The sequence below is a fragment of the Monodon monoceros genome, unplaced genomic scaffold (assembly GCF_005190385.1).
Source record: "Monodon monoceros isolate NGI ecotype Baffin Bay Population unplaced genomic scaffold, NGI_Narwhal_1 Super_Scaffold_11, whole genome shotgun sequence".
In the NCBI taxonomy this organism is placed as follows: Eukaryota; Metazoa; Chordata; class Mammalia; order Artiodactyla; family Monodontidae; genus Monodon; species Monodon monoceros.
The window spans coordinates 96,963,001-96,990,441 of NW_021703767.1; the positions used below are offsets into that span (position 1 = coordinate 96,963,001).

General features: G+C 37.3%; 1 protein-coding gene across 1 annotated transcript in view; it reads right to left on the minus strand.

The window, feature by feature from the left end:
- LOC114890324 (EGF-like and EMI domain-containing protein 1) overlaps nt 1–27,441 on the minus strand; it is a 124,596-nt gene that overhangs the window by 55,092 nt on the left and 42,063 nt on the right. Inside the window, exons 3-10 of the mRNA XM_029213737.1 lie at nt 25,915–26,034; nt 24,085–24,207; nt 19,896–20,033; nt 15,970–16,092; nt 13,566–13,760; nt 13,187–13,194; nt 11,214–11,337; nt 7,268–7,396 (exon numbers count right to left, since the gene is read on the minus strand). Of these exons, the coding sequence (XP_029069570.1) occupies nt 7,268–7,396; nt 11,214–11,337; nt 13,187–13,194; nt 13,566–13,760; nt 15,970–16,092; nt 19,896–20,033; nt 24,085–24,207; nt 25,915–26,034 (960 nt within the window). The remainder of the gene's footprint in view (nt 1–7,267; nt 7,397–11,213; nt 11,338–13,186; nt 13,195–13,565; nt 13,761–15,969; nt 16,093–19,895; nt 20,034–24,084; nt 24,208–25,914; nt 26,035–27,441) is intronic.

The following is a 27,441-nucleotide window of genomic DNA, read 5'->3' on the forward strand; positions in this document are numbered from 1 at the left end:
ATTAGCATCTGCTAATATTTGCTATTATTAGCAGAGCTAATTTGAAGTGGTGGTTACAATGCCACCATGGAGGGTGGTCTTTGTCTTAGTTGCCAGGGACAGAGTTACCCCTTAAAGCAGAACAGAATTATTAACAGGGCTCCTTTTCACTGTTAATATTATCCTATTTGGATGATAAATTATATGATACCTCCATCATCCTTCCTGCATCTTCTTAGTGTTGAGTCCTTTCCCAGACCCACCAAGCCCCCAGGGTCTCTCAGAGCTATTGTCTTGCTTGATGTGGACCTCGTGCTCATTCTAGAGCACTCACCTCCTTAGATTGGCTTCCATGCCCTACTTACTCTTTCTGGTTCAGCTTGTAGAACAGTGGTTCAGGGGACAACTTGGACACCATGGAATACTTAAATGTGACAGTTGGGTACATTAAGAACATAGAACTGGAGAAATATACTTACAAAAAAAAGAAAAAGTGGAAGAAGTAACTTTTTTTAGCAATCTAGTGTCTTCTCAGGATTTGCTATGCATTGAAATGTATCCTCCAAAATGCATATGTTGAAGTACTTACCTCCAGTACCTCAGAATGTGATCTCATTTGGAAATCGTGTCTTTGCTGATGTAATCACGTAAGATGTGGTCATACTGAAGTGGGATGGGCTTATAATCCAATATGACTGGTATCCTTATAAATAGGAGAAATTTGGACACAGAGGCACTCACACAGGGAGAATGCCATGAGAATGTTGGAGTTCTGCTGTCACAAGCCAAAGAACTATAGGAAGCTAGGGAAGAGGCTGGAACAGATCCTTTCCTAGCACCTGCAGAGGGAGCATGATCTGCCAATACCTTGATCCCAGACTACCAGCCTCCAGAACTGTGAGGCAATGCGTTTCTGTTGTTTAAGGCACTCAATTTGCGGTACTTCATTGCGACAGCTCTAGAAAACTAATATAGGGTTGCAAATTCAAGCTTCTTAGGGCCAGGCAAGTGGCATTAATAAATGAAGCCTCAAGTCTGAGCAATAAGAGTCCTGAAGAACTGGAATATGTATGATTTTCTAAAGAGGGTCACATTCCAAACGCTAACCACCATTGCCACCACCACCATCTGCTTTTTAAATTTTTGAGCAGATAAAATATGACTTAAATGTTTTTGCCAAAACATCTGGTATTAGCTTATAAAATATTCAAAAGTTATTACTAAAAAATGGGGAGTGTCTTGTTACCCTAGAGGAACAATAACAGAAGTCATGCTATCTTTGTTTCTAGGTGAGTTTTCTTCCTTTGGCATGTTCCAGGAAGTATCTGATGCTCTGGAACATACCATTGGCATCTCCATTTTCTCATTTACCCATGTCTTCTCCCCTTCTCTTCCCTTTGCTTGTCCAAGCCTTTCCTCATGACTCAGGCTCAGTTTTCTGTGATGCCTTCACTGGCTCTGTTATTGGAGAATTCACAATTTACTCTGTTTTTAAGGAGCATGCCTTTTCTTAAGTAGATAAGGTCCATGGACATTCAACTAAAAATACAATATAAGACTCTAGAAGGTCTCTGTTATTAAAAAAGGGTCATAGTATTACTGAGGTTCACTCAGGAAGGATTTTCAGAGGCAGGCATATGGAATAGGTGGGGGAGCGAGGTACAGGCTGTTTGAGGCTCACTGGTACTTGCACACAGCTTCAAGATGGGATGGTCGATAGGTGTCCAGAGCTGTCCCATTGGGAGACAACTTAAAAGTTACCGATGAGCTGAAACATTTATTAGTGATTGTCTTTTCTCACATCTTTGCAGAATGTGATTGCTGGCCAAAATGCAAAATGAATAATACGTTTTAGACATTTTAGGGAATGATATTGTTTTGCACTAGAACCCAGAAATAAAAGACACCTGTACTGGGCCTTCGATATTCAACTTTCACAAAGTGTGGAATGTCCAATATTAACAACCCTCTCTCAATAATCAAGGTAAACCTAACTAGGAAATAAAAAGGAAAGACTCCAGAAATATTTTTCTTTTATTCATCAAAATATAGATTCTATAATGTAAGGAGGCTAAATAAAGATTAGAGCATAAATTGTCATATATATATATATATATATATATATATATATATATATATATGATATGACCATATAAAATATGTTATATGTTTTACTCTTTTCTTTTGTCTAATATGAACAAAGAAGAACAGAGATGTGCTGCTTACCACCCAGTTCTACAAGGGTTAAGTCCTAACCCACTGCACGAATAGTGTACCCTGAGGGGAATCCAGGATGAAAAACAGGATGAGGTACTCTGTGCTTTGGATAAACAGGCCCTTAGATGGTTAGGTGCATATCTCAGCAAAAATTTCAATGAACCGAGATTCTTTTACCAACATGTATGTATGTATGTATGTATGTATATATATATATATATATTAGTAGAAAGAGTGTTTATTTTTTTTAATTACCTTAAAATGTCATTTACAGAGATGCAGATTTACATAACTTGTCAATAACATTTTAAAAATGTATGGGCTATTTCATATTACTGCACTTCCTCTTTAATAATATATAAGGCATTTTATTTTACATAAGTAAAGGATAATGTATAATATCATATAACAGGTGTGGTGCCAGTTAAGTCAACCCTAAAATTAAATGAGATGTGTATGGGAGGATAGAAATATATATAAATAAACTGGCTTCTCCCCTACCTCTTTGGAACAGTTTCCTCAGAGCAAACTGAGGTGCTGTCTCCTAGGCTCTAGTCTTCAGCAAGACCCTGAATAAAACTTAAGCTCACAGCTCTTATGTTGGGTGTCTTCCTTTAAGTTGACACTAAAGTATTTTCAGTATTTTTCTGAGCTTCCTTGCTTACACACAGAGAGAAAATTTCATGCCTGTGACTTACTCAGATGACAAAACCTCCCATAGCGCCCTGGCTCACACATACAGGCACCATACACCCTGTGGCAATGGCCATTGTTGGCACAGTTACATTTCCTTTTGCAACTCTTCCCAAAGAATCCTTTTGGGCATCCTAAAGGGTAGAAAGACAAAGGAAGTGAATATTAACCCACATGCAAACCTCACTAGAGTGGTTGTTACATAAGATAAGGAGCTTGCAAAATGTAAGACATTTCCAATCTGATTGGACCAAGGCTAGAGAGCTCTTTTAAAAACCAACCCTGTGATTTTACATCCTCTGCCAAAAATTCTGCAATGACTTGCCATTGCTGTTAGGTTAAAAACTCCAAACGTAACAAGACTGATGAGCCCCTGCACTGGCTGACCGCATGTTGCACTAATATCTCATTGACTTTTGCTCCACCAGCTGGCCTGCCTTAGGTGCCTCTAATGTACCTCACTCTTTCCCACTTCAGAGCTGGGCAACACGTGGCTCACTCTCTCTTCCCCTGTCTCACGTCTCCTCCTTTTGCAGGCTTCTGCTTAAGGGTCACTTCTCTAGAAGCTGTTCCCTGGCTCACACAGTCTGTATGGTTCTCATGGTCTGACCTCCAAGCACACATTAATATTTAATTTGAAATACCTACCAACATTTGTAACCGATGTCTGCTTTGAACAAGACTGTAAGTTCCACGAAGAAGGACCAGGAGCTTTTTAATTTTTGTTTTGTTACCATATCATAAAACCTGGCACAGTGCCCTGCAAGCACTTAATATATATTTTTTGAATAAATGAATGAATATCGTTTGGGGGATAAACAACTAGAGGTGTCTTCCTGCACCACTTTGAGAGCAAACTAAACTTGGTTTCCATCTCCCCAGTTTCACAACCTATGAGAACCTAATAAACTCCCCATGATTTCTGGCAATCCCTGAAGACTTACATCTTCATCGACTCTCTGCCTTCAATGCCTAGGACTGTACAAGCAGTTTCTTTTTTGTGTTTTATCCACCCATGTAGAAAATGTGGTCTCTTGACTGATTTCCATGAAAAATCCACAGGCAGCACCCATTGGATTGGTATTTTGTGAGTTTTTCAACCATCACTTCTCCTCTCTTTTCCTCTTTCTCTCCTCTCCTTTTCTTCTCTGATTTTTATCTCACTTCCTCCATGATTTGCCCAAAGAGATTCATTTTCTTCATTCTTTTATTATGCAGAGCAAATCAATTCACTCAGGCCCTATGTGTAAACCTCTGCACACGAACTCAACATTTTGCTCAACAAATGAGAAAGGCTTTCTCTGTATCCGGATTCATCCTGCTTAGATCACAGTTGGTGATTTAAGTATCAGTTATTTTTTTCTGTTACACATTCACCAGTCAAAGCAATTGTGCTCTTGTATATATAGACACAGCCCTTTACTTATTTAGAAAAACCACCTTGAAGAAGAACTACAATCCTGCAGCCTGTGGAACAAAAACTACATTCACAGAAAGTTAGACAAGATGAAAAGGCAGAAGGCTACGTACCAGATGAAGGAACAAGATAAAACCCCAGAAAAACAACTAAATGAAGTGGAGATAGGCAACCTTCCAGAAAAAGAATTCAGAATAATGATAGTGAAGATGATCCAGGACCTCGGAAAAAGATGGAGGCAAAGATCGTTTACCAAAGAAATGTTTACCAAAGACCTAGAAGAATTAAAGAACAAACACCTAGATGAATTAAAGAACAAACAAACAGAGATGAACAATACAATAACTGAAATGAAAAATACACTAGAAGGAATCAATAGCAGAATAACTGAGGCAGAAGAATGGATAAGTGACCTGGAAGACAGAATAGTGGAATTCACTGCTGTAGAACAGAATAAAGAAAAAAGAATGAAAAGAAATGAAGACAGCCTAAGAGACCTCTGGGACAACATTAAACGCAACAACATTTGCATTATAGGGGTCCCAGAAGGAGAAGAGAGAGAGAAAGTACACGAGGAAATATTTGAAGAACTTATAGTCAAAAACTTCCCTAACATGGGAAAGGAAATAGCCACCCAAGTCTAGGAAGCGCAGCGAGTTTCATACAGGATAAACCCAAGGAGAAACATGCCGAGACACACAGTAATCAAACTGGCAAAAATTAAAGACAAATAAAAATTATTGAAAGCAGCAAGGGAAAAACAACAAATAACATTCAAGGGAACTCCCATAAGGTTAACAGCTGATTTCTCAGCAGAAACGCTACAAGCCAGAAGGGAGTGGCATGATATGCTTAAAGTGATGAAAGGAAAGAAACTACAACCAAGATTACTCTATCCAGCAAGGATCTCATTCAGATTCGATGGAGAAATCAAAAGCTTTACAAACAAGCAAAAGCTAAGAGAATTCAGCACCACCAAACCAGCTCTACAACAAATGATAAAGGAACTTCTCTAAGTGGGAAACACAAGAGAAGAAAAGGACCTACAAAAACAAACCCCCGAAAATTAAGAAAATGGTCATAGGAACATACATATCGATAATTACCTTCAACGTGAATGGATTAAATGCTCCAACCAAAAGACACAGGCTTGCTGAATGGATACAAAAACAAGACCCATATATATGCTGTCTACAGGAGACCCACTTCAGACCTAGGGACACATACAGACTGAAAGTGAGGGGATGAAAAAATATATTCCATGCAAATCAAAAGAAAGCTGGAGTAGCAATACTCATATCCGATAAAATAGACTTTAAAATAAAGAATGTTACAAGAGACAAGGAAGGACACTACATAATGACCAAGGGATTGATCCAAGAAGATATAACAATTATAAATATATATGCACCCAACATAGGAGCACCTCAATATATAAGGCAACTGCTAACAGCCATAAAAGAGGAAATCGACAGTGACACAATAATAGTGGGGAACTTTAACACCTCACTTACACCAATGGACAGATCATCCAAACAGAAAATTAATAAGGAAACACAAGCTTTAAATGACACAATAGGCCAGATAGATTTAATTGATATTTATAGGACATTCCATCCAAAAACAGCAGATTACACTTTCTTCTCAAGTGCACACAGAACATTCTCCAGGACAGATCACATCTCGGGTCACAAATCAAGCCTCAGTAAATTTAAGAAAATTGAAATCATATCAAGTATCTTTTCCGACCACAACACTATGAGATTAAAAATCAATTACAGGGAAAAAAACATAAAAAACACAAACACATGGAGGCTAAACAATATGTTACTAAATAACCAAGAGATCGCTGAAGAAATCAAAGAGGAAATCAAAAAATACCTAGAAACAAATGACAATGAAAACACGATGACCAAAAACCTATGGGATGCAGCAAAAGCAGTTCTAAGAGGGAAGTTTATAACAATAAAAGCCTACCTCAAGAGACAAGAAAAATCTCAAATAAACAATCTAACCTTACACCTAAAGGAACTAGAGAAAGGAGAACAAACAAAACCCAAAGTTCGCAGAAGGAAAGAAATCATAATGATCAGAGGAGAAATAAATGAAATAGAAACAAAGAAAACAATAGCAAAGATCAATACAACTAAAAGCTGGTTCTTTGAGAGGATAAACAAAATTGATAACCCATTAGCCAGACTTATCAAGAAAAAGAGGGAGAGGACTCAAATCAATAAAATTAGAAATGGAAAAGGAGAAGTTACAACAGACACTGCAGAAATACAAAGCATCTTAAGAGACTACTACAAGCAACTCTATGCCAATAAAATGGACAACCTGGAAGAAATGGACAAATTTTTAGAAAGGTATAACCTTCCAAGACTGAACCAGGAAGAAATAGAAAATATGAACAGACCAATCACAAGTACTGAAATTGAAACTGTGATTAAAAATCTTCCAACAAACAAAAGTCCAGGACCAGATGGCTTTACAGCTGAATTCTATCAAACATTTAGAGAAGAGCTAACACGCATCCTTCTCAAACTCTTCCAAAAAATTGCAGAGGAAGGAACACTCCCGAACTCATTCTATGAGGCCACCATAACCCTGATACCAAAACCAGACAAAGATACTCCAAAAAAGTAAATTACAGACCAATACCACTGATGAACACAGATGCAAAAATCCTCAACAAAATACTAGCAAACAGAATCCAACAACACATTAAAAGGATCATACACCATGATCAAGTGGGATTTATCCCAGGGATGCAAGGATTCTTCAATATACACAAATCAATCAATGTGATACACCATATTAACAAATTGAAGAATAAAAACCATATTAAAAAAAAAAGAAAAGACCACCTTGAACAGTAGAGATGCAGCTTTCATTTTGTTTATTTCCTATTAGAAACATCAAGAACTTAAAGAGCTGTCTCATATGACCAGCCATTCTTACCGTCTTCACAGGTTTTCCCATGAACCCATGAGGGGCACTCGCACTGCCAGCTCAGAGGATCACACGTGCCTCTGTTCTGACAATCACAGATGCCGTCATACTCTTTCCCACTGGTCTCTGGGGAACGAGCTATGAAGAAAATGGAGAAGGTGGATATACAGTGTAATATACTCATTGTGATACAAATGGTTAGAGAATAAAAGCTTGTCTTTCTATTAGAATGTATTCTCAGTTATTAAAATCTCTGTAACTTGCAGACTCAGGAAGAGTCTCTGGCCTGTTCCTAGTTTGGATGGCGTCATCATTGCTGGGGGAATTACTGATACAGCTAGTTAAAATGATGCTGACTGAAGAACTGCTAACAAGTTTTACACGCAAAATTTACCTTGTTCCTTAAACTCTAGCCTTCACATTTTCAGAACTACTTAAACATTTTTGCTCTATATATGTTACTAACCTTAGTGAGAAACAAACTGCATCTTCTATTTTGAAAAATGGGAAGAAAATGTAGAAAAAAAGCCATGGATTTTTAACTGGAAATGAAGGCAACTAAGACTGTCTTGAGGGTTCCAAGGTATCCTGCACAAAGATTGACAAAGTCAAGCAAAGAACTGTTTTCTTTGGTTTGTTGTTTTGGGGGGAAGTGCTTAGTATTCCATTAAAAATAAATAAAGTGGGGGAAATGTCTATGACTTTAAGCTTAACTTGAGCAAATAGAGCTGTTGAGATAAGGTCAGTAACCATTTAAATTGACATTTTGTCATAATTGGCTAAATATTGTAAAACTACATTTATATCACCTCTGCCATCTACCCACCCACATCTTTCCAGATGCTGCTAATATGGAAACTTGGCTTCTTATTTGCTTTTTTCTTTGCTTTCAAGCTCGAGGTTACCATGAAAAGGAAAGGAGAAAACAAAAGGAGTAAGAGAGAAAGAAACTGGCAACAAATACTGGTTGAGACCTGCATTGTTAATTTACATGTAGTAAGTCTTTGAATTCTTACAGCAACTATAGATGGCACATTTTAAAAAATATATATATATATATTTTAAATATATTATATATATATATATATATATATATATATATAAATATACCTGGAAAATGAAGCTAGGCAAGTTTAAATAGCTTGCACAGTATCTGGGTTATAGCAAGGCATCAATATTGGCATACCAACACTATCATCTGGTAGTCCCCCACTAAAAGAATATGATATCACGGCGCACAGGGATTTGCTAAATACTTCATTAACATCAAACAGAGCAATTATCCTGGAGAAGAAAAGTTTAAAACAAACATGCGCGCTAAACCATAGCTGGATGATTTGGAAGAAGTCATGAATCTTCCCTTCCATATAATATATAGTCCATTCATTTGTCATATGAAAATACCCCTATCTTCTCTTTCCACTGGATGGAGTCTCACAGTAACAAATGAGACAGTTAATATGAAATCTCTTCAAAAGAAATGGAGTTCTAAAATGTGCTGTTAAAATTAATATGTGGTAATTGTTTCATTGTAACTACTTGGAGAAATTCCTAAAACATCCAAGTAGATGTTTTCATTATAGATCAATAAGGATATTGGGCTAGAAGATCTACTCCGTGGGAAAACCAACTTTCCAGATCCCTGCAGATTTTTTTTTTTTTAAATGTCTTTTGCTGCATTTGAAGAGCTGGTACTCTTAGAAATACTAGTGATGAATGATTGGTCACTTCCATTTATTACAGCTTATAGGGATTTTTTTTCAATAAATTTATTTATTTACTTATTTATTTTTGGCTGCTTTGGGTCTTTGTTGCTGTGCGCACGCTTTCTCTAGTTGCAGCCAGCTGGGGCTACTGTTCGTTGCAGTGCGCGGGCTTCTCATTGCAGTGGCTTCTCTTGTTGCGGAGCACGGGCTCTAGGTGCATGGGCTTCAGTAGTTGTGGTGTCAGGCCTGAGTAGTTGTGGCGCACGGGCTTAGTTGTTCCGTGGCATGTGGGATCTTCCCGGACCAGGGCTCGAACCCATGTCTCCTGCATTGGCAGGCGGATTCTTAACCACTGCGCCACCAGGGAAGCCCCTATAGGGATTTTTAAGAAAGTGTTCTTGCTCTCCCTTTTTGTTAAAGAATTACTGAGCACTTTTTTTTTTTTTCCAATTTGGGTTGTTCTGTTTTAATTTTTGTAGAAGAAGAATGAAAGAAAGACAGGAAATGCAAAGAAGACATAAGCTTCTGTTTTCAGGGACAGTCTGCCCTTTTCTAGACCATGTGAACACACAGAGAATCTCAAGGTTTTCCAAAGCCAAAGAAGGGGTCATGTTATCTTCATTTTATCAGGAAGTTCATTTTCAACATTTCTATATTAATTTTGCGTCAGACGTTTTACTCTGATGCATTTGCAATAGATTTTTAGTTTCATCTCTCATGCTGACATGTTAGGGATCAAGGGTTTGGAAGATGCATATTTACCAAAAAAATTTATAATATAGGGAAAACATTTACTTCCTAATAGTCATGCAATAAGATTTATTTGATCCCGGTTTTATACAGTTGACTATGTCAAGCAGCAGGTCCATATAACTGGAAGTCTCAATACAAAGTTTTATCCATTCATGCACGGGTGCCTCCAATTTGGAGAAATGTGACTAGGACCTGGCCAATAAGCTTCCAGACTAGTAAGGAAATGGAACAGAAGCATAGCTAACTCTAATTCAATGGAGAGAGGGAGAGAGAGAGAGAGAGAGAAAAGGAGAGAGAGAGGCTTTAAATCCACAGAAAATATAAATAGCTGTGATTAGACTGGGGCCATCAAATAAAGCTTCTGGCAATAAATGGCAATAGACAAAGATGGCAGTTTAGCAAAAGGCACAAAGCTGAAAAGTGCAAAGCATTAAGTAGTGAGTGGTTTAGCTTGCTGGACATGATAAGCTGGTCAAAGAGTTGTGGATAAAAAGAGAAAAGGATTTATGAGGGCCTGATATTAGATGGTTGCCAGTAACTAGATTAGAAGCATAAAGCTTTATGTATCAGGAAATGGGACACTCCTGAACTTTCTGAGCAGCAGGGAGACATGATCAGAGTGATGCTTCAGGAAGAGCCTCCACACTCTAACTAGTAATTCTGGGGGAACCACTTCACTATGTTATAATTCAAGTTTTGCATCCATCTCATAATAGAAACAATATTTGTGCTCTTTCTTCTCACATGCAGGGGCTTCAAAAGAAATTCTGCTCATATCATCTTCCAAGCCATTCACAAAGACCAAGAGAACTCTTTTATTAAAAAATTTATAAGGGAAATTTAAAAAGAGAAAAAGGAAATAAAAAGAGTCAATATATTCTGTTTTTATTACTTGTCAGTTTTAGTATCTGCAAATATACCTCCATTTAAAATATAAAGGAAAAAATTTATTAGAGGTATTATTTTTCAAATCATTGACATTTTCTCATGAGAGACATATAAAAAACTTACAAGTGTCATTGGCTGTACTTACATATTGTTTAAAAGAAAAAGAAAACACAAACAAAAAAGAGGCAGCAAACAGTCAAGCAGTTCCATTAACTGTACTTTGTAACGCAAATCCTTTCATTTTTCTTTCTTCATTGGGAGTAGCTTGCCAGGGCCTAATGATTTATTTAAATGGAGGGATTTTTATAGGCCTAGAATATTAGGATCCTTTATAAACTTTTACGTTCCATGGATGAACAAGAGACAGCACATCAAGTTTCCCAGGGAACACAAAATCTCCCATTTTAATCACATGTTCAGTTTGAAACCTCAGTGCTTCACAGACATTCTTTGTGCACAACAAATAAATTGGTTTCTCACCCATATCAATTGTTAACCTTGTTAAAACATTTTGGGGAGAACATATGTAAAGAGCTCATGACCAACAGTTTACCAGCAGTAAAGGAAAATTCATCACTCTCTTACCAATGCTCCAAGGAATCACTTACTTTCATTACAAAGAATGTCTCCCCAGCCAGCTGGGAAGGAGCATCCACTCTTTCCTTCCTGGCACCAGCCTCCATTCATGCAGTCCTCACAGCTCAACGTGCAATCATGTCCGAAGGTATGAATCTAAACAGACCGGAATGCAATAACATCTTAGTGGACCCATACTGTCTACATCACTGAAAATAAAGATGAAACCCTCATGTCCCAAAAAACAAATAAACATGATCCTTGAGCACATTTCCTAAAGAGTCCCAGTAAAAGACAATAGCAAAGAGATACCTTTTAAAATAGAGCTTGGAAGTAGTCCCTAAAGAATATTTAGGATATTTAAGAAAGTAAAAAATGAAAAGAAATTACCATTAATTTCTGAACACAAAAATAATCAATGGTCCTGGCACTTCAGTGTTTTTCCTTCCAGGCTGTTTTATGCAAAGTTTTTTTTTTTTTTTTTTCCCCAAGTAAGCCTTTTTACTGAGATTTAATATACATGCAGAGAAATGCACAGAACTCGTGTACACTTCATACTTTTTTCTCCCAAAGTGTAAACAACCCCATGTAAATGCCTCCCAGATAAAGATATAGATTATTATTTTTTTATTTTATTTTTTTGCGGTACGCGGGCCTCTCACTGTTGTGGCCTCTCCCGTTGCGGAGCACAGGCTCCGGACGCGCAGGCTCAGTGGCCATGCCTCACGGGCCCAGCCGCTCCGCGGCATGTGGAATCTTGCCAGACCGGGGCACGAACCCGTGTCCCCTGCATCGGCAGGCGGACTCTCAACCACTACACCACCAGGGAAGCCCAAGATATAGATTATTACCAGCACCCCAAAAACTGAAAGGTGACTTGATGATTTTTAATCATTAGCCTTACAAATTAAGCTCTATTCTGATTTATATCACCATGGATTATTTCCCCTTATTTTTGAACTTTATATAAATGGAATTATAAAGTATGTACTCTTTGGTATCAAGCTTCTTTCATTCTATATAATGTTTATGAGACACACATATTGTGTGTCCACTAGTTTATTTTTTATGGCTATATAGTATTCTATCGTATAAATGTACCATAATGTGTTTATCTGTTCTATTCTTGAGGGAAATTACCTTAATCTGAATAAGGATGGATAGACTTTATCTCAGTTGTTTTTTTAAGGCTCATTCCATTTTAAGATTTGCCCCTGTTTCTAGATGGGGTCTTTCAGATGTCCCAGTTGAAAGCCTGTCATGTTTAGCAAGGCTTCTCCACCTTGGCAGATTCTCAACTCCAACTTCTACCTCTCTAGCACCGTGCATGATACTGCTGATAACTATGCTTAGCTCCTTACTCTCCTTGCAGCTGTCGGTAGACTTCCTGGCTTCTCTGTGTGCATAGCCCATACATTAGCAAATGGCTCAAGGAGAAAAGGAGCACAGATTGTCCATCTCACTTGTCTGAGCTTCTCTTCTCTCTAGATCTTGGCCACTCAAGTTCTGACTGTCTTGGTAGTCCTGAACTATTTCTATTCTGACTTTGAGTAGCCAGAGTATCAGGAGTCTAATGCAGTAACATTAAAGCGTTTCTACCATTATGCAGATGTATTTATTGATATTATTATCATTGACCATAGCGTATAAACAAATCTGCTCTTTTACTGAATGTCTTCTAAAGAAATCATTAAGCTTTGATGCTCTTAAAATACAAGGAATAGAGGGAGAACAAAAAGAGCAGCTCTGTCTTACAAAGAAAAGAAAAAGAAGCAGCAGACTGGCTGCAAACTGTTACTTTTGAAAGAGGTTATGCTAATTTATTCTGATCAGAAGCGATTTGATGCTTGAGTTCCGTTGCATGGATATATAAGAAAAACTGCTCACATTTGTAAAGATATTTTTTCTTGGTCCACTTGAGCATATTGAACCATTGGTTCTCTGCATTTTAAAATTTAGAAAGGGTCTAGATTTTAAGGCTATTTAAGGTAAATTTGAACTATACCAAAATGACTTCTAGTAGAGTTTAAACTGTTAGAACTAAAAGGTCCCAATCCTTCTCTCCATTACGCTAATTCAAAGCTATTTTTCAGCTCCATTTCACTGTATCGCATTTTCAATAGCGCCCATCCCCCTGCACCCCTTGGTCCACACATACCTACATAGCAACCTTTTTTTGTGCTAAAGGGAAGAAAGACAAAAGATGATGAATTTCATAGGGAGCTTTGAAGAAGTAATTTTGGTCCCATTTTTCTTGCTAATATCATGTTAAAACACTTGATGGCATTAAACATTGATAATGAAATTGTCTATGAAAGATTTATGTGAACTATCTAAAAATGGAGAAAAGAGGTGACTTTAATGAGATACATGCTTTCATGCACCAACTCTGTGCAAAGCAGTCAGTTCTCCTCGAATATCTTTCCCTTCTTCCAGCTCATCTTCTTCACCTTCGTGGGTGAGAGGCAGAGAGGTGGCCACATAATGAAGCAGTTGAGGTGGGCTCTTGAATAGAAGACGTGGAAACTTCACAATATCTAATTCCTCTTCTTCTTCCTTTAGCTCATCATCATCTAAAGCTCAGACCACACAGGGAAAGACCTGGATTCCACATGCTGGTTAAAAGAAGGAAAAACTGAGCAAGCGTTGATGGGAAAAATGAGAGTCTGAACTAGACAGTCAAGGCAGGGGGCAGCTGAAAGGTAAAACTCTTTGAGAAAGCCATTTCAAACCGCCTATTGTAAATGAAGGTGAGAAGCAGCAAGCACAGAGTTGAAACTGCCGCAGAGAGAACAAAAGGAAAAGAAAGATCTCAGTCTGTGAAGAGAGAAAGGGGAGGACAGGTTTAGTTAAAGAATATATGGTCTCCGTGCTCCCAAAGGACAAGACAAGGGTTGAAGTCGGTTAGAAGAGATTTGATAAAACTCTCCACAGCAACTTAGAGATGCAAGTTTTTCCATCACTTCCAATTCTGCAGCCTTCCTCACAAGTATACTCATAGTTTTCCACAGAGTTGATACGTAGTTGGTCACAGATGATACTGAGGTCCAGACATTCATCCACATCTGGGAAAATTTAAAGTGTCTGCTCTTAGGCGTTGAGAGATAAAACAGACCTTATGAACACATGGGCATATCTGTCACCTTTATTAACCAATAACAATGTATTGCTATATAGAAAGCATAGCCCCAATTCTTCCTCAAATATATCCTGCCAATTACTTTTCCTTCACTCATTTCCAAGTTTACCATAGTTTACCTACATAGACAAGGTCTTTCTGAGAGCTTGTTCATGAGATTTGAGGAAGAATTTAAAACTTACATGGTCTTAGGCTGTGTACCATTTTGCAGAATGTTCATTCACTCTTGAACTATTCAATATCTATGGTGAAGCCTTTATTCCACGCATAATTCTGTGCACAGTTTGTGGAGAATTTTAGAGATGGATGAAGGCTAGGCCTTAATCTCATATGACTTACTGGTGTTATGTCCACATCTGAGTCCAGACTTTGATCAATGTGTTCAATATACTAAAAGTTCATTTATGAAGCTGAGTTTCCAGGTCTGGCCTCAGATTGTGGATACCTTTTCCATTTGGATGTGTGTACCCAAGTATGTATATTCACAATCGTCTCTTGGCTCACTTTGCTTAAGAACAGATGGTACATGAAATTCAATTTTTTTTTGGCCCTGTTAATTGGATGGGAGGTGTAAGTGGTAATATGCTCTACTGTGTTTAGAATATATAGATATCATAGTTGTATGTATCTTTGCTGTTATCATAGTTGCATGTTCTTTACTGCAAGGCTGGGGAGCTTGGCACCTCTATGAAGAAACACAACTATCATCCTCAACAGAATACAAGAATTTATTTCTTTAATCCAAGAAACACTATTTTCTCTGAGGCATTAAAGTCTTCTTATATAATTTGACTATTATTGAAATAGGTAACAACCTTCGAATCTTTGATTTCAAGAAAAGTAAGGTTCAAAATAATGGTAATAATCACAAATGAAAATTTAAAGATTATATATTTAAGGTAAACTCGTTAAAGTAATTTACAGCAATGACTTACATGAGCCCTTCTTAATGGTATAAAAAAGTGAATTAACTCTACTCACTGAATTCAAACTCTCCTATCATATAAAAATATACCTATCAGCTAGAAGTCATCTAAAAGGGAAGTGAATCAATTTCAACAAATAAGTTAGAAAATTATAAAATGACTCACCTTAAAACTTGCATTATCTAGATTGATATCAGATATATAAAGGATTCTGATACAGATTTGGACTGTGGCTCATGAACCGGCAATCCTTTTGCTATTGCCCTTAAAGGAGAAGGACACTCAGTAATCACCTCTGACTACAGTCAAGCTAGCCAAGAGCAATTCCTGTGGCAGTGTGCTATGGCTTGCTGGAATCTCTCACTTGCCTATATATATTAAATTAGGTAAAAGGGATTATGGGCCGATGACTATTATTATAATAATAATAGCTACTTTTAGTTGAGTGATTTCTCGATGTCAATCACAGTAGCAGGCACTTTACATTTATTACTTTTCTTAATTTCCCCAGTAATCCCATTATTGTCTTCACTTTACTGATGAGGATTTGAGGCTCAGAGCACCCAAGTTCATATAATAGAACATGGTTAAGCCACAGAGAGATCCAAGTCTCTTTAGTGTCAAAGCCTTCCCTTTCCCACCCTAACCCTCTGCCTCAGATATTCCCCCTCCATTGATTGCCCCATCACATCAGGAATTTCACGTTAGAGCTCAGGAATTCACCATCACATCCACAAGCAACAGAACTGATCCGAAAGCCTTCCTGACAACTGCATTCATAGCCTCCTAAGTAGTTGATGCAGAGCTGGGCCCAGCAGGCTTCTCCACTCTCACATTCATCAAGGTCTAAAGGGGGAAAGGACATCTCTGTTACTTAAGGGCAGGAATTTAACTGACCTTTAAAGGTGCTGATAAGCCTCACTTCAAAATTAAAACTGATTTACTAACCATTTTCTATTTCTCAGGTTACTGAGCACAGACATTGAAGAGACTATAACACAAAACAAATGAGGCCGCATTTGGGTTTACGTTTCTGACATGCTTCTATGCCTGGTATTTATTTGAAAAGGCTGTAAGTAATCTCCAAATGCATTTATAAGCACAGGGTAAGAGGTCTCTGCTATTTTTCCAGTTTAAACAGCAATCTAACTGAACAAACAGAGAACTTGAAGAACGACAACAAAAAAACAGCTTGAGAAGAAGAGCCAAAAAATTCCACTTAGTGGACATTTAATAGCTGCAGAGAGGAGGCAGTCTTAGGCCCCCATGTGTTTGTTCTTCTGGAACTTCAGATGAAAGAACGTTCCCAAGCAAAAAGAAGTCACGTGACTGGGAAGAGAAGTGGATAAAGGCAATTTAGAGAGAGGGCAGACAATCATTTTAAATATTATGTGTTAAATTACAGAATATTTCAGGGCATTTGCTTGAACTTTTCGATGATGCTTTGACTGGGATGAGTTTTTATTATAATTGGTGACACAATTACCCTGGAATGTCCTAGCAGATAAACAGCTTTCTAAATGATGATCTTTAAGTCTCCTTCAGCACTGTTATTCTAGGATTCTACAATCTGGCATGTGTCTTCCTTTATTTGCCCTGCAGAAAATAAAAATGCACCAGAAGATGTCAAATTGAAACCTTTCAGCCAAAGCCTAATCGATTTATCCTGAGTTTTGAGGGGATCATTTATAATATAATTGGCTAAAGGGTAGCAACAGACTCTTTACCCACTGCTTTCACCAGGCTAGACACCTGGGAATTGTGTGGTCAGGGTTTTTGACTATAGGTCCTTAGTTCAATTCTACCCCCTTTGTTGACTTGTTAAGTTGGGTGGCCTGTCAGTGCTGAGTTTACAAAATCCCATTGCTCCATAACTACATGAGCGGCCCCAGATATAAAAGGTCAGTGTCTCAATTAACCTAGGAAAGGGTACCAATGTAAGAAAATGCAGACAAGAGAAAGGAAGGAAAGAAAATGCAATCAATCAGCTAAGGTTAGGGGTCACCATAAAATATCCAAATGAAGGTCATTTGGACACAAAACATTCTTTCTCCTGCAAAATGTCACAAGCAGTGCTACTCACAAAACTCTAGATGATATTTTTTTCCTTTCTTATATTAAAACTTCATTTACCCTTTGTATTATGTAGCATGAATATAGAGGACAAAAAAAAACTTTAAAAAATTCAGTTTCATTTTATCTAAAACATTATGTTTTTTGGATTTTCTTATTTCAAGATTTTTTTAAAAGTCTTCTCAGATATCACCAGAGCCTCTAAACATATACGTCTCATGATTCCCTGTTCTCAAACAGTAAGGAGCACAATTGCATCACATAACTGGAAAAATGAATTCCTCGATCTATCATTTTATGACCCATTTTGGATTCTTCTTCTATTATCATTCCTCTGGGGTTATTTCTGTCTCATGTACAGAACTCATCTGAAACCCCATTCTTCCTTTCTTAAAATGCCCTGTCCCTTCAACCCTTATATCACCTGTTTTCCTAAATGTCTTGATTCCTTTCCAGATCTTATTTGGTAATATCTTTGCTTGCTTATTTTTTATTTTTCTTCCTCTCTGATGATCATATTTTTCCTATTTACATTGGCCAATACACCAAATATTGCAGCATCGCAGAGAAATTCACCTGTACTTAAAAATTTAGCCCTAATCAAAACTACAGCATTAATTGCAGTCAGGTGAAACAATTAAACATTTCAACTATGACTTCAGAAAAGCATCAAACGTAAACCTTGAAAAAACTTGACCTTCTGTATCTACCCCCCACACATAGTCACTGAATAAAGCTCCAAAGATTAGAATAAAATTTTTTTCTGATAACTACCAATTGTTAAATTTAGTGAACTTACTGCTGGTCAGACACTTGTATTTTGTATAGTTGTCTTTCAAATTGCGTTAACACATCTCTAGGTTTTAGCCCTAATAAATTTTTGCATTTGGGCAAGACTGACCATTTGCAGACTAGAACACATTTATTTGTAAAAGGAAAGTTGTGTAAAAGGAAAGTTATGTAAAAGGAAAGTTGATCCTAAAATACACTAAAAATTGTTTAATTTCCCTCATGCATGAATGTTTTACAAAGCATCCATGGCCTTAATCTGTTCTCAGGCAAATAAGCCGAGTATGTATATGCACACTCCAAACAAATCATTGCCTTTACTCTAGTGAAGATTTGGTCTTTAGGAATGAGTGTTATTTATTGTTGGAAAATGAAATAAACTTGAGCCGTAAACAAAACAATGTTGTCATGTTGACTGCTGAAATGTCATAAATATGCAATTTTCTACATTTTGACCCTGGCAGATGCTATTTTTTCTGGCTGTAAATAAGAACTTTACTGAACTGTACTTTTCAAAGAATAAGGAAAGATATCAAACTATAAGTTGCAAACAAAAGGTTTAGCAAAATTCCAGTTTCCCTTACCCAACAGTCAATAAAAGAAGGTAGGAAGGGAGGGAGGGAGCGAGGAAGCAAAGAAGAAAGGAAGCCCTTTATTTTTTCCAGAGATACAAATGTTAGCAAGGTAGAAAATTATAAGCATAATTTTCATTACAAAAAAGAAGCAAGGCAATCAACTGGTTTCATTAAGTTAATCACCATAGACATTGAGAAAAATGCAGAAGGTGATGTTCGATCAAGAAATAACAAGTAATGACATTGTTTTGGTTAAATAATTTATGAAACCAGAATACTTCAAAATCCCTTGAAGTTCACTCTGTCACATTAGTGCCAAACTAAAAAATCTCAGTGACTTAGGCTTTTGAAATTCACCTCTTCTCTTTTGGTACTTCAGTTTGCCTCAGATCATACTGTAGCATGAAATGGTCAAAGATTTTTTTTAGTACTCACATCATAATTTTTAAGAAAGGTGATATAAAGTATCACAAAAGAAAACAAGCAAATATGGTGTCATAATTCTCGAATGATGGCAAATTGTTTTAGGGGCTTGTAGGTGCTCTCAGACCCAGAGCACATAGTAATTTAGTTTGATGCTCACTCTTCCTATTTTTAGTAGATATTCCTTTTTCTCAGAAGTTCTAGATTAAACATTTCATTATGAAGCAAGGCTGGGGTGGAATTTATTCTTCTCATTGCCTCAAATGATATAAGTTCTGATAATATGTAGAAAAAGTTATCCATTAAAAATAGTTTTGAGCTGGGATTTCCAAAGAATAACATCTTTTAAAGTTTTCTTTTGGAACGTAGCTACCTGCCATGTCAAAGGTGACATCCAAATTATCACCAAGTTGAAAACCAAAGAACATGATTGCTTCTGCTTGTGGTGGAGAGAATTAGCGTGCATGGTGGCATTTTTGTTTGAATTACAAATTACATTAAATGGTTAGATAGGCCTTAGAATATTTTCCAGAAATAAAACTGTTAAGTCCATATATATTGCTAATAAGTTTTAAATCTCCTTTAACTTCAAAGCAAATATCTAAACACAATGATGTCTTCTGTCAATTAGTATTTCTTTTACATTTATCCAGCAGCCAAAGACACTGTTCACTTTACTTCTTGCAGTTTGAGAGATGTGGCTACATTAGAGCACTAAGTATTAGAGAAGAAAGGGCTAAATGAATCCAGGGCAACCTCTGAAGGAAGATGGCATTTACCATACATTACCTATGCATGTTTGCTCATCTGAATCAAGCCGGTGTCCATGGTTACAGGAGCAACAGGGCCCACCAACTGCATGTTCACAGTGACAGGAACAACCACCATTATTCTTTTCACAGCTATTGACAATTTCCAATTCAATCCCTTTCCAAAACAAGCAAAAGAGAATTATTAGCATAATAACAGAGAAATCTGAATATATGGCAACAATGGGTACACTCTCTCTGTTGGGAGATGACTAACTTTATTGGAAATCTGTCAACACTCTAAGCATATAAAAGTAAAAGTCTGAGGACTATTAAGCATTGTAAATAGCTAGACCATATCAAAAAGCTTATAAACCTATAAATAATGTCAAACTGACAGTGTGGCAGCAAGGTAATGAGTCCACCAGTGGTTATTAAACGTATCTTAAAGGACACTTAACGTCTGGAAATTTTCAGAATGTAAAAAATATGTGTATTGAATCAATGATCAGAAAGCAAATACAGCTGACATATCTGCTCTCAAACTAATGGTATGTTAATATCTGTCCTTTTTTAAGGCTGTGAGTACATGAAAATACTGTGAAAAATGGCTTTGGAACAAAACTATGAACAAAAAACCAATGAACTAGCTGATTATATGTAACTGGTATCATGTTCCTATGCTAATCAGCTTTGATGTATACAAGAGTCACTTGTTACATAAACATTCTCTTACTTTGAGCACTAATTTGCTGATCGTGGTACATGCCACTACTTTGGGGCACTTTGGGGGGCATCCAGCTCAGTATATAGATGTCAATTTTCCTGAGCACACAGGTATTATAATCAATGATTTTCTAAGTGAGAAAATGAAAAATAAAAGAATGCTTTACATCCTTGTTAAAAGTATGGAATTAGATACTCTGCTATTTTCACCATTGGCCTCTACTGTTCTTCATTTGTGTTGCTTGGACACACCTCTAAATGAGAGCGACTACATTGGTTCATTTCCTTCCATTCTTAACTCCTGAATCCTTTGAAAGAAGAAAGATGGGAAAGAACAGGACAAGGGCACTTAAGATTGTGGTATTCCTTGAGAGCCTGTACCACCATTCAAACTGCCAAGGTATCTGCTATGTTGCTGTATAGTTACACGTACAGAAATCATGCTCCCTGGTCCCAGCTTCCAGTCTATGCTAGGCAGCAGCCATGTGTCTAGGGCGCCCAGGGCACATCCCTGTCATTGTGCTCATTCCTCTGTACCTTCATCATCTTGTATTACCCAGCTCATAACAGATGTTCAAAAGTTGGTTTTGAGAGTAGAGAATGGACTTGAGGACACGGGGAGGGGGAAGGGTAAATTGGGATGAAGTGAGAGAGTAGCACTGACATATACACACTACCAAATGTAAAATAGATAGCTAGTGGGAAGCAGCCACATAGCACAGGGAGATCAGCTCGGTGCTTTGTGACCACCTAGAGGGATGGGATAGGGAGGGTGGGAGGGAGACCCGAGAAGGAGGGGATATGTGGATATATGTATATGTATAGCCGATTCACTTTGTTATACAGCAGAAACTAACACACCATTGTAAAGCAATTATACTCCAATAAAGATGTTAAAAAAAAGTGCTAAAATTAAAAAACAAATAGGTTTTGAATGATTGAATAAACAAAAAAAAAGATTATGCTAATGAATTTATTGTTGAAAATAAGAATGCCTTTGGGTTTAGAAACAGCTAGTTTAGGACACAGCAAAATAAGAGAGCTAAAGGAAAGGCTGAAATAATTAAGGGAACTGCTAGTTTTCACAGTATGTTAGCATATACTCTGTAGGGAGACATATTTCAAAGTTTGGCTCCTATTCTCCTTTCCCTGTGATCAATGCAGCTGTAAGCCTGCCGGAGGTACTTTACATATAAATGACATTACTGTAACTTCATAAAGAGCTAAACTATACGGGACTCAGACATGTGCATACTCATCTAGAACTGGCCACTAGAAGTAAGCTGAGAGTCTGCGTTCTTGATACAGATGACACTGTTTAACTATCATACCTAAAAATACGCTTTAAAAAAACTTTAAAACCTGATCCCCGTGGTTTCTCATAGATAGCAAATAATCATTATTTTCTCAATATATTAAATATGCATTAAATACATATGGAACTTAGGTTCACTATATACTGCTTGGTAGTTTGGGGACAGTTTTATTTAACCATGCTAGATCTGGAATTTTCTAATTTCTAATCACAAGATAGTGATAGTTCATTCATAGCACACTTTGAGGATTCGATGTTTATGCTATACAGTATTTTGAGAGCCTCTGAGAAGAAATGATATAAATACAAAATATTGTTGTCCTAGGAAAAAGTTAAAACAATATTGCCTAAAATATACTGTTACATGAAGAACACGCAATTCATTGTTTTTTTCTTTTTTTAAATTTATTTATTTATTTATTTTGGGCTGTGTTGGGTCTTCTCTGCTTTGCGCGGGCTTTCTCTAGTTGCAGCGAGCTGGGGCTGCTCTTTGTTGCGGTGCAAGGGCCTTCTCAATGCGGTGACTTCTCTTGTTGCGGAGCATGGGCTCCAGGCATGTGGGCTTCAGTAGTTGTGGCACGTGGGCTCACTAGTTCTGGCACACAGGCTCACTATTTGTGGCTCGTGGGCTCTAGAGTGCAGGCTTAGCAGTTGTGGCACGCTGGCTCAGTTTCTCTGCAGCATGTGGGATCTTCCCGGACCAGGGCTCGAACCCATGTCCCCTGCATTGGCAGGCAGATTCCTAACCACTGCGCCACCAGGGAAGTCCCTCATTGCTAAACATTACCATGTTCTGAAAATATTTACCCCACCTACAAGTTTTAAAGCACTCAAAATACCAGTTTTCACCAAGAAAGTTTTGTATGTCAGTTAGTAAATATTGAGGTCTGGTGAGAGCTACACAAAGAACTTAGCCAAATATTCACATGAAGGAAATAAATGTAAAAATACACTTCTACCAAATGTATTCAACTCTAGGGCAAATTGCTTTCCCAAGTAACTTTCACAGAAAGCCTATATACCTCATGACTCATTAGCAATAATGACCCCCTCTTTCATGATAACTGAGAACTCACCAGTCAGATTGCAAGGGATTTTATTTCAGGCATCTGTAAAATGTACTCACCTCCTAAACCTCTGGCCACATTAAAAAGCCAAGATATTAATAAGAAAGAAAAAAACATCCACATTTCTCTCTGCCTGAAAGGACTCCTCAGGGCATTGAGAGAAAGATTCACTTCAAAAGAAGTTATATCCTAATTAGTAGTTAATTCTTCTCTTCCATGTTATTTAGTTTGCTCTTTAAAAGACAAATATCACTGCAGCAAAACTGCCCTGTCTTTAAGCAGTAGAGATATACCAACAGACCTTAAGGCTACACTGGCAACCCAGGCATTAAAGAATTAGAGTTTTATGCACTGGAAGACAATGAAAAACTTAGTGACCTTAAGAATGTCTCTTCATGAGACAGCTTAGGTAAAAACACTACATAATTTATTCTGTTTATCATTAGCCTTATTATTCTTCCTTAATTAAAACTGATCAAGAGACATATGATGTATACAAACACATAACAAATTTAAAAGGATAGTATATTTGGAGCCTAAAGACCCTAGTTCAAGTCCCAGTTCTGTCACTTACTCATTTGCATAATTGAATTTTTGACTTCCGCCCAGAATGGATGGTTTACTAAGATGTGGAGAACTGGAAAGGGCATCTTTGGAACTGAGATGGGAAATCAGACATGATATTACAATCTAGAGCCGCCCCTTGTGCTGCTGGTTCCTTCACTCCTGCTAGTTCCTTTTCCCTGAGTTTTACACTGGAATTATTAGTGTTCAATAAATATTGCACAGCAGAGGTGGTGAAGCAAGACAGACTCTTCACAAAGGAGAGCCATGGGTCCAAGACAGCCCCGAGTCAGAAGACCTGAGACTTAGTTAGTCCTTGTGGTCTACACAGTGGATCATGATACCGACCATTTTCTGTTGACTCTGGGCCCCTGTTTTGTCAAATTAAAATGAGGGGGTTGGTCTTCGAAGCTCCCACACCCAGCCTACCCCAGGGGAAAACATTCTCAGGAGCTTCCACTTTGGCAAGACATTCAGTGTAGTTCTTTTGTTTGTTACTCTTGTTTAATACTTGTAAAACACCACACATTTCCTGGGCTGCGATTATTGCCACTTACTTGAACACTGTTTTCCATCAGCTCCCAGCTCAAAACCAGGGTGGCAGGCACAAGTGAAAGATTCCACTGTGTTCACACAGAGATGGCGGCAGGAAGCAAGCCCTTCGGCACACTCGCTTACATCTGCAGAAAGAGATACACAGGATCTGTGTCTTCAGAGCTGGAATTAAGGTTTCTTTGTAAACTATAAAAATGCACTAAAGCATCCCCTGCCTCTCAACCCCCAACATCAAACGTAACAGTAAAATACCACATAGGCTCCATATTTGCAAATAAACCAACTGCGAATGACATGAACTCTACTGTAGGTCTTATGTTCTCAAACACTTCTTTCTACCTATTAGAACCTACCAGTATCTATTAATTTGAAGAAAGAGAAAACAAACAAAAAATAGACCTTTTCTATCCTCTAATAATACAGGCAGAAGTCATTGTAATTTGTCTTCATGAATATATATCAAATTCTTAACCAAAAATGTGTCTCTCTGATTTAAGACAGTACAAGTGGCCATACACAAGGCAGATTTGGAGTCTTCATATGTAGCAATCCATGGTGTATATTGTACATAAGATTGTTATAGGGCAATGCCATTTAAACACTGGTGCCCTTTCTCTCTCCTGACACTGATGGCCAAGTCTATTCAGTATAACATCATTTTGTGGCCCATGTAGTTTCTGCAGGCCCCCCTTTAAATGGATAGGTCTCACCATTATTTTCCCAAATAGAACCTCCTCATTGTACGGTCCTGCATGCCACCCCCCACCAGGACTCTTAAGAGGAAATACTCATTTTTCTAAGGTACTTATAAAACCCTACATAGGCAGTAACTTTGGGGACAGACTTTTTAGGAATAATGTACCAGATATTATTAAAATAAAAATTTGAAAAAGATATTATATAGATAAGTATGGATATATGTATATATCTATATATGTATACATTTGTCAATTTTCCACAAATTTTAATAAGATCCTATTCTGTGTCAGAAACTCAGCAAGGTAGGTGCTATGCAAACAGAGGACCAAAGCAGAAATGTTCTCTGTCAGAAAAGTACGTTAACATAATCCACAGAAAACTTTATCTTGGTTTTGGCTTAAAGAAAAAAAAACTAACTTCACACTAATTTTTATGTCTAATTCTTTTTCAATTTCTTAAAGTGTTTATCAGTCCCATAAGTCAGGAAGCATTTTGTATTTTCTTAATTAATGCAAATAAACTGTTTCTCATTTCATGGAAATGCTGTGATAAAAATGAAGGATTCTGTGATTTCTCAGAAGTTATTAAAACAAAGACAGTCCCACAGGAATGACTTCATTTATCAGTTCTGGTCACGAAGTAATTTATCACTTTCATCTTTGAATTGAAGTGTGTCTGTTTTGCTATTTCTAGGAAACAGAAATAAGTAACCTTGTAGTTATAGAGTTTCTTTCTTTTTGGTTTTAATTATTCCTAACTTCTGAGAGCACTCATTTGCACATAGTTGCTTTTCAAAGGTTATCCCCACCTTCTGTAGCCTATAATAAAAAACTCCCTGTGAGGTTATGGAAGGTTTTGAAATATTAATTCTGGAATTCACTTCAGAACGAAAAACAGAAAACAAAAAGAATTAATTCTGAAACTACACCAGATCATTTTTTGTAACTAAAAATTTCACTGAGTTTTTACAGTTTCATAAAAATACCTTTCAGAATGATCAAATAAGAATATAAATGTTCTTTTTTAAGCATAAATGAAAACACCTTTCTCCTAGCTGGTCTGACTAATCAAAACTGAATTACCACAGAATTTCAAACAATTACCCAATTAATCCATCAGTTTCAACTTCCAACCTGCACAGGCCTTTTTGTATTCAGACAGCTGGTACCCTGGGTGACAGGCACTCCTGGCCACGCCATGCTCACTCTGACAGATGTGAGCACATCCATTTCCACCCATGCAGGGGTCCATCGCTAAAAGCAATTAAGCAGTGATAGTTTTCAATTCATTAACTTCAGAAAGATGTACAAAGCAGAAGTGTGGAGAAAGGTAAAAGAGAACTGGGACAGGAGGATTTCTTACATAAAGATGGTAAGGCCTCTGGAAAGTCTTTCCCACTTTCAGATGACGCTAATCCAACAAAATGTTTCCCATTTTGTGATCTGAGCTCCAAAATCTGAACAAATCCAAACATGGATCGAGGTCAAAGAGCTGGCTAATTTTACTCTTCTCAAAAGTCCATCTGCTGCCCTCTTGTACCCAAAGTTAAATAGAATCAGCAGGAACTCCTCCACACACCTTTTCATTTTTTTCTCCTTCTGTCCTCACCTTTTCTACTCCTTTGAGCAGCAATTATCCTCAGATAAACCTTTCACCTCCTCTAGATCTCCTCTGCCTTTGGATAAGCAACCACGGTGCCAAGAAAAGGCCAACTGGAGCAACATGGGAGAGTCTTAGCTACCGCTGCCATGGAGATGAAATAAAGAAGTTCAGATCCCACTGGAATTAGTGAGTGACCTCCTTCTGATCTCCTTTTCCCCTCACTTGCTCTCATCTTAGTCTTAGTCATATTCTCTGGAAGTCCAAAGTAATGTGAAGCCACACGTCCTATAAGGAGTACCTCCACACAGAGCTTATTTGTTGAATTGATGAGCTAAGTGATCCTGGTCTGACTCTGTAAATCAGCCTTGGCTACATTACAAGCTGCTGGGGTGGGAATTCCTACTCCTGTATGTTCCCCATTTCCTTTTTTAAAATAATGCACAGAATATAAAAAGCAGAACAGTGAATAAAGCTACCTTGCTCCCACATTCACCCAGTTTCAATGTAACAACTACCACAAAATGTAAGCTGGCAGTACATTAATGCTTGCATGCTTTTATTAATTTCTTGTAAATCCTTCCAGACTTTATGAAAATATAAGTGATACAAATATCTATCTATCTATCTATCACAGATACAATATACATTGTTCTACTTCTTGCTTTTATGTAGGGAGAGATTGAATTGAATTTGTGGATCAATTTGGGGGAGTATTGCCATTTGAACAATATTAAGTTATCTGATCCATGAACGCGAGATGTCTTTCCATTTATTTTAGTATCTAACTTATTTCAACAATGTTTTGCAGTTTTCATTATATAATTTTGGCACTTCTTTTGTTAAATTTGTTCCTATGTATTTTATTCGATGCTATAATAACTAGAATCGTTTCTTAACTTTACTTCCAGATTTTTCATTGCTAGTGTATAGAAATCCAATTGATTTTTATAGTTTGATCTTTAATCCCACAACTTAGTTGCATTTCCTTGTTAATTCTAATAGTTTTTTTAGGTGGATTCCTTAAAATTTTCTGTTACAAGATAACAGAAATAATTTGT